The sequence below is a fragment of the Leucoraja erinacea genome, chromosome 5 (genome assembly GCF_028641065.1).
Source record: "Leucoraja erinacea ecotype New England chromosome 5, Leri_hhj_1, whole genome shotgun sequence".
Classification (NCBI taxonomy): domain Eukaryota; kingdom Metazoa; phylum Chordata; class Chondrichthyes; order Rajiformes; family Rajidae; genus Leucoraja; species Leucoraja erinaceus.
The window spans coordinates 46253373-46266205 of NC_073381.1; the positions used below are offsets into that span (position 1 = coordinate 46253373).

At 39.4% G+C, this 12833-nt stretch overlaps 1 protein-coding gene across 1 annotated transcript in view; it reads left to right on the forward strand.

Annotated features, from left to right (window-relative positions):
* The window catches only part of ift172 (intraflagellar transport 172), a 144172-nt gene that overhangs the window by 53700 nt on the left and 77639 nt on the right, over positions 1-12833 (forward strand). The window contains exons 15-19 of the mRNA XM_055635509.1: positions 91-203; positions 1131-1298; positions 3899-4035; positions 6897-7004; positions 10120-10204. Coding sequence (XP_055491484.1) covers positions 91-203; positions 1131-1298; positions 3899-4035; positions 6897-7004; positions 10120-10204 — 611 coding nt within the window. The remainder of the gene's footprint in view (positions 1-90; positions 204-1130; positions 1299-3898; positions 4036-6896; positions 7005-10119; positions 10205-12833) is intronic.

The following is a 12833-nucleotide window of genomic DNA, read 5'->3' on the forward strand; positions in this document are numbered from 1 at the left end:
TGCCTATACGGTACTTTTCCCTTCACTGAAGCAAGGTGTGCAACAGGCAGTGCTTAAAATATTCTGAAATATTATGTTTTTTTTCCCCAGTGGATCTATTATCTGGTTATAACTTGGGTGCTGTCAGCCATGATACAAAGATTGACTGGTTAGAGCTGAATGAGACTGGCCGCAAGCTGCTTTTCAGAGACAAAAAACTCGGTGTAAGTTCTGCTATTTTTTACATAATGTAAAATAGGTTAATATCTGCAAGATTCACATTCATACAACAGGCACTGTGGCAAGTAATATAATTATCAGTTTTGTTTAATGTTGGCTTTAATGAATAAAACTTGCATGATATTTGCACTGCCTCTTCTATCCAGAAATTAGTTACATAAAATTGATTGTGTGGTATTGCAGTGCAGCAATTTGAAATATTTGTTAATGCACTGGGAAAGACCGACTGTGGCGATGTCTTCACACTGACATGATGCTTCTGTAAGGGTAGAGAAATAAGGACAGACATTCCTTAAGGGCCTGTCTACAGGCAGCTACAGGCGACTAGGCTGTCGCCACATGGTCGCCGAGGTGTCGCCTGTATGGTTGTGAGTAGTCTCCTCAGTCGCCCAAAGAGTTGTGTAGCGTCTTTCTGGTTGCCGCTGGACTTTCAACATGTTGGAAATTTTTCGGAGACAGTCGGCGACAGTCGGTTTGACGCCGATAAGCGTAGCTTGACTTCTCGTGTCGTAGGTGCTGTCGTAGTTGTCGCCAGGTTAACGTAGGTTGTCGCCAAGTGACGTAGGTTGTCGCCAGTGCTGACTTTTTTTGTTGTTAAAGTTATGATTATATTTCAAATTTTATGTCGAAGGGGGGGGTCCAGTCGCCGGTTTTTCAGCGACCTGCTTAGGACTATGACAATCGCCGGCATTCGCCTAAAAATAGCCTAAGTGGGACAGGCCCTTTCTATTGCTTAAAAGATTTCTATTGCTTAAAAAGTACACAACCAAATAACAGGTAGGTGAAGAGAATAATCTCTCTTTGAATGCACAGACCATACTTACTAAAATTGTAATTAAAACTGAAATTCTGAAAGCATATTGCAACTTTACCTGTTTTCATAACACGTAGAATTCTTTTCTGCCCTGCAGCTGCACCTATTTGATATAGAAGACAACACAAAGACAACAATCTTGAATTATTGCACCTATGTTCAATGGGTACCAGGTAGTGATGTAGCAGTGGCCCAAAATCGTGGAAATCTGTGTGTATGGTACAATATTGATTCTCCTGAGCGAATTACGATGTTTCCACTTAAGGTATTTAAAAAAAAAATGTTAGGAAATAATTTGAACAATTTGTGATGCTAGCAATGTAACGTTTCTAAGAGGACTGTTTTGTAGACATTACTAAACTGAAATGTACTGAAAATTAAAAAGCTACAGATCCTGGAAATTTGAAATATAAACAGAATGTGGGAGAAACATTTACCCGTGGGAAAAGAAACATAGTTAACATTACCTATTGAATGTTTCCAGTATTTTCAGTTTTTATATGAAATCTTAATCTTACTGCAACATCTATATTTTTTTTAAATTGACAAAACCATTGTTTTTATTTATCACAATCATAATATTAAATAGTGAGCAGTTTTGTGCAGCTTATCCAAGAAAGGATGTGCTAGCTGGAGAAGGTCCAGAGGAGGTTTATGAGAATGATCCCGAGGGTGATTGGGTTAACGTATGATGAATATTATTTACGGCACTGGGCTTGTTCTCGCTGGTATTTAGTAGGTTGAGGGGCGGCCTCATTGAAACCTACAGAATAGTGAAAGGCCTGGATACAGTGATGTGGAGAGCATGTTTCCACTAGTATGAGAGTCTATGACCAGAGGACACAGCCTCAGAATAAAAGGGCGGATCTTTAGAAATGAGATTTATTTAGTCAGAGGGTGGTGAATCTATGGAATTCATTGCCGCTGATGGTTGTGGAGGCTAAGTCATTGGGTACTTTTGAGGCGGACATTGACAGATTCTTGATTAGTAAGTGAGCCAAGGGTTATGGGGAGAAAAGAGAATGGGGTTGAGAGGGAAAGATTGATCAGTCACAATTAAAAGGCGGAGTAGTAGACGAAATGGGCTGAATGGCCTAATTCTGATCTTATGATTTATGAACTTATGAAGTGTTTTTATTTCAACCTGGATATATTTTAACAGTAATTATAATATGTAGATAAATACATGATGCTAAAATCAGAACAAAATCTTTGCTGTTTTAGAAGTCTTTATTAATTGAGTAGAAACATTGATTAAGATAAAACATTTAACTTTTATTTAAAAATTGAATGATATTGTTCATCTGCTGAATTGAGTTGGAGAGGCCACCACCGGCAGATTGGCCAGCCATTTGGGAGGGATTAAATTATAAATTATAGAGCAGCACCACAAGGGTGCAAATAATCTTTGGATCATTAGTTGAGCCACAAAGAAATTGGCATATGATTAATAGGAACAAGAATTGAAAGCGTGGATCAAAGATTGGTGTGGGAGAAGTGGATTTTTACTTGTGGGATGCAGGCATGAATAGCAATTTTAATAATAATATTAATACCATTGCATATGCAGTGCATTCAGAAAGTATTCAGACCCCTTCACCTTTTTCACATTTTATTACGTTACAGCCTTATTTCAAAATGGATTAAATTCATTTTTTAAATCATCAATCTACATACAATACCCCAGAATGAAGAAACGAAAATAGGTGTTTAGAAATGTTTGCAAAGTAATTAAAAAGAAATAACTGAAATATCACATTTACATAAATATTCAGACTCTTTGCTATGACACTCAAAATTGAACTTAGGTTCATCCTGTTTCCATTGATAATCCTTGAGATGTTTCTACAACTTGATTGGAGTCCACCAGTGGTAAATTAAAAAGATTGGACATGATTTGGAAAGGCACACACCTGTCTATATAAGGTCATACAGTTGACAGTGCATGTCAGAGCAAATACCAAGCCATGAAGACGAAGGAATTGTCCCTAGACCTCAAAGACAGGATTGTGTCAAGACACAGATCTGCGGAAGGGTATAAAACAATTTCTGCAGCATTTCAGGTCCCGAAGAGCACAGTGGCCTCCATCATTCTTAAATGGAAGAATTTTGGAACCACCAGGACTCTTCATAGAGCTGGCCGCCTGACCAAACTGAGCAATCGGGGGAGTAGGGCCTTGGTCAGGGAAGTGACCAAGAACCCGATGGTCACTCTGACAGAGCTCCGGAGTTCCTCTGATGGGAGAAACTTCCAGAAGGACAACTATATCTGCAGCATTTCACCAATCAGGCCTTTATGGTAGAGTGGCCAGATGGAAGCCACTCTTTAGTAAAAGGCACATGACAGCCCGCTTGGAGTTTGCCAAAAGGCATGAGAAACAAGATTCTCTAGTCTGATAAAACCAAGATTTAATTCTTTGGCCTGTAATAGAACTGTAGTCATTGGTCCCTAAATGCTTGTCTATTGACATTTCAGTTATTTGCCCTGCCCAATTCTCTAAGTCAAGCTTTGCTGTCTTCCTTGAAGGGCCCTCTACAAATTACTTAAGAAAACTTTTGTGAACACATTCAGGGGAATAGAACAGGTGACATGCGGTAATGACAATTTCCTGATAATTTTACACATCATTGGATATTCAATCTGGCATTTCTAGGAATTGTCACACTTTTTGTATTGGGGCAAATGGGACAACGTTATTCCCCATACAATTGATGGCCATTCCCAGAATAATCAGGCTAAATCCCTGTCCAGTAAAACCCTTGCATGGTTTTATCTATTTTGGATCCTCTCCTGAATGCACCCTGCCACTTCCCACCAAGCAAAAACGCTGACCTTTTCCTTATTTTGTAATCTTTTTTCCACAGGGAGATATTGTAGATCTGGAGCGAAGTAATGGTAAAACAGAAGTAATAGTCACTGAGGGAGTGAATACTATTTCTTATACTCTGGATGAAGGGCTGATTGAGTTTGGCACAGCAATTGATGATGGAGATTATAATAGGTTGGTGCTGAATGTTACTTATTATAAGAAAAAGTTTTTTTTGAAATTGTTTATTTTCTAAAAGCTGCTGCTTCATTTCTCTTGGATTATATTCAGATTGAAATGAACTGATGGTATATTTGGGAATTGTTTGCACAGTTTATGTACTAGAAACAAATAATTTTAATGTAATTTTAGCGGGGGAAAAATGGGTTCAGATCGTTTCTATTGTATCAAGGAGTTTTAATGACAATATTTTGAAATACAGTGCAAACTAATTTACTGAATGGAAATACATAGTTTATTTATATGTGTCATACTTAATAGACATTCTTCTGACAGTATTAAAAATTAAATTTACGTAAAATTTTGATCGTTTCATTTTTGGATCCTCAGAAAAAAAATTAGCGGGCCTAATTATAAATACACCAAAAAATTAACTATGTCTTTTCACTGAATGTTCAATAATTTTGTACTTACTTAAATGGTCCTCATGAGGAGCTTTTAAATGTGATAAATCTCAATAACCATGCTGGTTTTCATTATCTGGTTCTAACTGTGATGATTCTTATCTGAATCAATCCCTCTCATGTAGAAGCAGGATATCCTCTAAACTAGTTAGATTTGAGAATTTGTACTCAATCTGATGTTCTTCATTCTTTGCACACTGATGTGCAATGCAGACAATCACATCTAGCTTTTAATACTGATCTAATGCCAACACTATGCCTGACACAATTGGAAGTGGGTGGGATATGATGCCCAACAAAGAGTCTTCTGCTCAACAAGAATGTTAATTTATTTAATCAATAATCTATTTTAACAGTAGTCGAGGCAATCTATAGCCACCTCTCCAGTTAAAAGTGAGGTTATTTCTGCGGGAAAATTGAATCATTAAAGGCGAGTTAAATATAAATAATATTTAAAATATGTCTCTTCCAATAATGTGGGGACCGGGCATGGTTGACAGAGGTTGAATTATCCAGAAAAAGACACAAAATACTGGAGTAAGTTAGCCATTCAGGCAGCGTTTCTAGAGAACATGGATTGGTGATGTTTTGATCCGGAACCTTCTTCAGACTGATGGTGGTGGAGAAAGCTGGAAGAGAGGAGGGACAGGACAAAGTTTGGCTAGTGGTAGGTGACCACAGGTAATGGGGGGTTTTGACAAGTGGACAGTTGAACAAAGGCTAGAAATGAAAAGATAAAAGGTGTGAGATAAGGATAGAATAACTGAATAGTAAAGCCCCTGTCACACTTTCAAGACCTCCTACGACCTTCCACGACTATGTCTACGACCTCCAAAGACTATGTTGAAAACCTCCCACAACTATGAAGAAGACCTCCTTTGACCTCCTTCAACTATGTTGAAGACTGGCTTCGACCATGTACGTTTTACTGCTGTTTGTAGTAGCCCTTTTGCTTCAGCAGCTTTTAAGAAAGGCAGAAGGGGACGAGCAAGGGTAAAGAGGAAGCACAAGAAGAAGTCTCAATGGGTGAATGGAGATGATGTGATGGACTATCCCAGTACACCAGATGACTGGAAGAGACTGGCGCTGGGCTTTGAGAAAAGATGGAACTTCGAGCACACATGGCAAGCATGTCATTCTTGTCCCTGTTCCTGTACCACTCATTTTCTTTTTTTGTACAGGATGGCATTCTGCTGGAACCATTCCTCAAGGTCCCCCTCCTGCTGCCTGGTGAAGGTGTAGGGCATAACCTTCCTCCAGCCCTCCCTCACCACCAATGGGGCATCTACCTCTGATGCTGTGTCAGACACAGGAGAAAGGGCTGCTTTGTTGCCTTCAAATGAGGCAGTGAAGGATGGGGTGCTGGTGGGGATGTATACTACCACCCTGGTCTCCTCCTCCAGGGGTCTCTCATGCAGGGCTACCTCTTGTGGCATCACCTGCCACTCATCCTCTTGGGTGGACAACACCTACATGGCTGTTTTTTTTTTAGGGTTGTACCCTCCCCCTGCGCTGCTGCCTTTTTGGTGCCATCTCTAAAACACGTCTCATCTCCAAAAAACTCTCCAGCTATGAATGAACATGCCTTGGAGTGACAGAGGTGACGTTCTGCTGTTTAACCTTTTTTTCTACTGACCTTTTTTTCACCCCGGAGCTATTACCTTCGACTGCCTCCGACCACGTACGACTACCTACGACTAGCATCACGACCTACTACGACCTACTTACGAGTAAAAAGTATTGATTTTTTTCCATGCGGACCTTTTTTTTTTAACTCGTGGCGATTTTTTATCAGGCTAGAAAAAATGCCACGACCTACTTAATGCCACAACTACCTACCACTAGCATCACGACCTACTACGACCTACCTACGACCTCCTACGACCTCATGGCGACTATGGTGCGAGTATGAGTCAAGGGAAAACTCGACAGAATTAGGTCATGAAAGTGGGACAGGGGCTTAAAGCTAGAGAAAGGAATATAGATGGAAGTAACTAATTGAAAGATGGGAAAAGGAAATAGCAATTATTTTTTCTAATATTTTTCTTTTCTAATATTTAAAGGACAGTCATTACTACCCCATACACAAAATTTGGAATGAGTGCAAAATTTCAAGTACTAATCTTCAATTATTCCATTCCATATATATAAAAACAATAGCTTTTAGCCTTGGCGTCCTCTGCACCCCATAACTCAAAAAGGGAATAAAAATAGTGAGATAGCAGTTGCGACACTCCCTACTGAAGACTATTTCTTTCAAAAGCCAGTGAAGAAGTGGTAGAGCAAATGAATGTTTAGTACTTTACTGATAATGTGTTGGGCTAAAAATTGAGGGGAGAAAGTTATTATTTGGAAAGGTACTTCACTAGTTTTCATTTAATGTGATTATTAGACATTGATTTTTTTTGCCAGGGCTACTGCTTTTCTGGAAACATTGGAGATGTCTTCAGAGACTGAAGCTATGTGGAAAACATTAAGCAAACTTTCATTGGAAGCCCAGCAATTACATATTGCAGAGAGGTAATAACTGGTGTATTCGGGGAACCAAAGAGGAATTTTACATTGTACTTTTCATTAAAATATAGACCAAGAAATATAAACCGTGGCACTCATAAGCATTATATTTTCATAACTTTGTTTCTTTGCCTCTCTTTTAGTGATATATCATGGTTATAGAATGTATGAAATGAAAAAAAAATAAAAATTGCGATTGGTTCCCTTCAGCATTTGCATTCGTGTTTCACCAGAATATCCATATTTTATTTGAATGGAAGAGTGGATAGTTGCAGGATTTTTGAGCTTGGAGAGGAAGGCAATGTAGTTGAATCCATTCATGCTTCAAACATGCCCGCACGAGGGTTTCCATTAGGAACCAACTGGTATCAATCAATAGTTTCCTCCTCATCCTTAATTGTGTCAAATTGTGGCTCCTCTGTCGTATATGGGAGTAGATAAGAAGAACAGGCTTGAGTACATTTGGACTAAATATCTCAGATCTTGCCGCTGTTGTGTATGCAGTTTGATATTCCTAGTGATTTCACAATGGTGCCCGTTCACTGTCCATAAGCAAATAAATTGCATGTAAAATGCAAGTGACTGATTTATATAAGTGTTTGGATTCAGTGAATAAAATTACCCATTAAAAAATAAAAAGTTTCTGCTTTCATCCGTGTTCATCAAATCACAAATATTGAGTAAGTATTAGCTTAATAGAACACTAATCTTGTTTGTCGCACTCTCCTGCCTTCACCTCATCGGCCCGGTATTCTTTTTTCTTTTCCAGTATTAATCCAGTTCTGTTACGGGACACCACCATTCAATCTCCCTCCATTATCCCATTATGCATTCCAAATTCTAACCAATTGCACTAAAACCAAGTTTTCCCTTGTGCTACTTTGAGATCTTCAGCCAGTTGTTTTCACATGTTGTCTTCTGATTCTTGAGACTGTCATCATTTGGAACAGTTCATCTGTATCTATTTTGTTTAAATTTTCATGATTTTTAATACCTCTTTCAGAACTTCTCTCAGCTTATTTTATTACTAGGAGAGCAACCCCAGCTTCTCTGGGACTTTCCACTAATTTGATTCCTTCTTCCCTGGAATCATTCTAATAAATGTGCTCTGCATCCTTTCAAAAGCTTTCACATTATTCCTAGACTATGGTGGCTCAAAATGGACATGGCACAGGGTTCTATATATTAATGCTTAAGTTACTAGACTAGCTCTTGGACATTGATGCAGAGCACAAATTAAATCTTACTAACAACTAGAAAAATTGCATTAAATAAATATGGAATTTAAAAAAATCTGCATGGGTGTAATGGTGATAATGAAACTGCTGGATTTGTTATAAAATTCCATCTAGTCCCCCTAACAGGAAGAATAGGGGGACTATTGTTAACAATTCTGACCAAATTGTGACTAGCCCCTTCCAAGAGGTTGACTTTTAACAATCTTCTCAGTTGGTGTGCAATTATAGAATGATAGAAAAGTGGTTATGTTGCATCTTTGACATGCTATATTTGGGTGATATTGTGTCCCACAATGATAACAATTCTAGGATTTTGACATTGCTGAGAACCAAGTGGCTACAGGTGTCTATGTCATGATGAATGATTTTGGGCTGGTAATATTTCTCTAATGTTGTTGCTCATAATCTTGGTAGTAGAGGTCATCAACTATGTTCTGAATTTGATGAGCTTCTTAAGTGTTTCAATTCCATTCATTAAAGTGAACTATAAATATTCCTGATTTGAGATTTAAGGATAATGATGTGTCAATTTTTGGCAAAATATGGTTCTTCTACTTTTTCGTTTATTAATTCAGTTATGTTTCAAGGTAAATATTACACCAGAGCAATTTTATTTGGAAGAGGGAAGATGGTGGTAGGGACTGATTTGTGCTGTTGGGGAGGCATTGTTGCAAATTTTCTGCTTCTGGACATGTGTAATATGAATTTTACCTGCCTTTTGTCAGTCCAGGTCTAGGTATTGTCTTTATCCAGTCCTGGCAAATTGTGGAGAATCTTTCATCAAAACTAAACACTAGAATAATCACCATGCTGTCCGATCTTTCATTTTTATTTTAACACAGGGGAGATAATTGATAAAGCAGCTGAAAATGATTTGCAAAGTATCCTGTCCTGAGGGTTTCTATTGAACTTTGACCATTCTTAAGCAATCACAAGTGCATTCCTGTTGCACTCAGGCATCATTGTTCTAAGTTTCACCCCACCTACACCCCTCTGCCCAGGCCATGGTGGATTTTCCCCTTTCTTCTCAATTGTGCTCACTCGGAGCTAGTGCCACCCCTGTCAAAATATGCAAGCACGGATATTGAGACCCACAGCCAAGTAACCATTATCATCTCACTTTTAGCTTTTTATTTCAATCCTCGAATGAGCACTCATACAAAGTGGGAACTGTGGGGTTGTTTAGTTGCAGAATAGGGCGGTAATGAGCTTTAGGTACTTCTAAAAAGATGCCGGAATCCCAAGGTGGTTACTTTGTTCATAAAAATGTATTAATGTTCCCTTTGAACATTCTTTCCAACGCTTTGCTGATGATTGCAAGGAGCCTAGTTGAGAAAGGAGGGTGGGTTACATCAGATTACGGTGGATAGTACAAGTAGGAGTTTTCATTTTGCCGGTTCAATGCTGCTGCCATAGATTTATTGGATAAGCTTGACTTGGGGTAGGATACTAATATTGTTGGGCATAGCACAATAGTCCCGGAGCTGTGGTGTAATTTATGTTTCCATAATATGAATTGCCATTTTGATGGATTAAGGAACACTATTTGCATTGCACAGACCAAAGTAGATATAGTACAATGATGATTGGGATATCCTGTTTAAATCTGTACTTTGAAGGCACCTGTGGCCTGTACAGCTATAATGTGATTTTCTATAACACAAGATTCCTTAGGAATGTAAATATAGCACTATAGTGCTACTGTCTGTACTTAGTTTAATTTAATATCATTCTACGTAATTAGATATAGAAGCACTAAAACACTCTTTAAGTTTCCAACATTGACCCAATTATGAAAAGGAACAAACAAAAAAATAGAGGATTGCATTTGTATTTGACCAATATTCCTTTTTTTTTAAATCATATATTCCTTTTTTTTTAAGGTGTTTTGCTGCTCTGGGGGATGTAGCTAAAGCTCAGTTTCTTTGTGAGACTAACCGGATTGCAGACCAAGCAGCAAAAGAATATGTAAGTAATAACTGGAACAATTAGCATTAGACGACAAAAGGAAATGAATACCAACTGAAAGATTGCTCTATATGAATATAGACAAAAGTGCTGCAGAAATTCAGTGGGTGCAGCAGCATCGATGGAGCGAAGGAAATAGGCAACGTTTCGGTTGGAAACCCTTCTTCAGACTGATGGAGGGTGGGGCGGGGAGAAGATAGGAAAAGGAGGAGGAGGAGCCCGAGGGCTGAGGGAGAGCTAGGAAACATAGAAACATAGAAAATAGGTGCAGGAAGAAGGCCATTCGGCCCTCCGAGCCTACACCGCCATTCAATATGATCATGGCAGATCATCCAACTCAGTATCCTGTACCTGCCTTCTCTCCATTCCCCCTGATCCCTTTAGCCACAAGGGCCACATCTAACACCCTCTTAAATATAGCCAATGAACTGGCCTCAACTACCTTCTGTGGCAGAGAGTTCCAGAGATTTACCACTCTCTGTGTGAAAAATGTTTTTCTCATCTCGGTCCTAAAGGATTTCCCCTTTATCCTTAAACTGTGACCCCTTGTCCTGGACTTTCCCAACATCGAGAACAATCTTCCTGCATCTAGCCTGTTCAACCCCTTAAGAATTTTGTAAGTTTCTATAAGATCCCCCTCAATCTACTAAATTCTAGCGAGTACAAGCAGAGTCTATCCAGTCTTTCTTCATATGAAAGTCCTGACATCCCAGGAATCAGTCTGGTGAACCTTCTCTGTACTCCCTCTATGGCAAGAATGTCTTTCCTCAGATTTGGAGACCAAAACTGTACACAATACTCCGGGTGTGAGGACCCTGTACAACCGCAGGAGAACCTCCCTGCTCCTATACTCAAATCCTTTTGCTATGAATGCTAACATACCATTCGCTTTCTTCACTGCCTGCTGCACCTGCATGCCTACTTTCAATGACACCCAGGTCTCGCTGCATTTCCCCTTTTCCTAATCGGCCACCATTTAGATAATAGTCTACTTTCCCGTGTTTGCCACTAAAGTTGATAACCTCACATTTATCCACATTGTAATGTATCTGCCATGCATTTGCTCACTCACCCAGCCTATCCAAGTCACCTTGCAGCCTCCTAGCATCCTCCTCACAGCTAACACTGCCCCCCCAGTTTCGTGTCATCCGCAAACTTGGAGATGTTGCATTCAATTCCCTCGTCCAAATCATTAATATATATTGTAAATAGCTGTGGTCCCAGCACTGAGCCTTGCGGTACCCCATTAGTCACTGCCTGCCATTGTGAAAATAACCCGTTTACTCCTACTCTTTGCTTCCTGTTTGCCAGCCAGTTCTCTATCCACATCAATACTGAACCCCCAATACCGTGTGCTTTAAGTTTGTATACTAATCTCTTATGTGGGGCCTTGTCGAAAGCCTTCTGAAAGTCCAGATATAACACATCCACTGGTTCTCCCTTATCCTCTACTAGTTACATCCTCGAAAAATTCTATAAGATTCGTCAGACATGATTTACCTTTCGTAAATCCATGCTGACTTTTTCCAATGATTTCACCACTTTCCAAATGTGCTGCTATCCCATCTTTAATAACTGACTCTAGCAGTTTCCCCAATACCGATGTTAGACTAACTGGTCTGTAATTCCCCGTTTTCGCTCTCCCTCCCTTTTTAAAAAATGACGTTACATTAGCTACCCTCCAATCCTCAGGAACTACTCCAGAATCTAAAGAGTTTTGAAAAATTATCACTAATGCATCCACTATTTCTGAGGCTACTTCCTTAAGTACTCTGGGATGCAGCCTACCTGGCCCTGGGGATTTATCGGCCTTTAATCCATTCAATTTACCTAACACCACTTCCCGGCTAACCTGGATTTCACTCAGTTCCCCCATCTCATTTGACCCGCGGTCCCCTGCTATTTCCGGCAGATTATTTATGTCTTCCTTAGTGAAGACGGAACCAAAGTAGTTATTCAATTGGTCTGCCATGTCCTTGTTCCCCATGATCAATTCATCTGTTTCTGATTGCAAGGGACCTACATTTGTTTTAACTAATCTCTTTCTCTTCGCATATCTATAAAAACTTTTGCAGTCAGTTTTTATGTTCCCTGCCAGTTTTCTTTCATAATTTATTTTCCCTTTCCTAATTAAGCCCTTTGTCCTCCTCTGCTGGACTCTGAATTTCTCCCAGTCCTCTGGTAGGCTGCTTTTTCTGGCTAATTTGTAGGCTTCATCTTTTGTTTTGATACTATCCCTGATTTCCCTTGTTATCCACGGATGCACTACCTTCCATGATTTATTCTTTTTCCAAACTGGGATGAACAATTGTTGTAGTTCATCCATGCAGTCTTTAAATGCCTTCCATTGCATATCCACCGTCAATCCTTTAAGAATCAATTGCCAGTCTATCTTGGCCAATTCACGTCTCATACCCTCACAGTTACCTCTCTTTAAGTTCAGAACCCTTGTTTCTGAATTCACAATGTCATACTCCATCCTAATGAAGAACTTAACCATATTATGGTCACTCTTGCCCAAGGGGCCACGCAGAACAAAACTGCTAACTGACCCTTCCTCATTACTCAATACCCAGTCTAGAATAGCCTGCTCTCTCTTTGGTTCCTCTACATGTTGGTTTAGAAAACT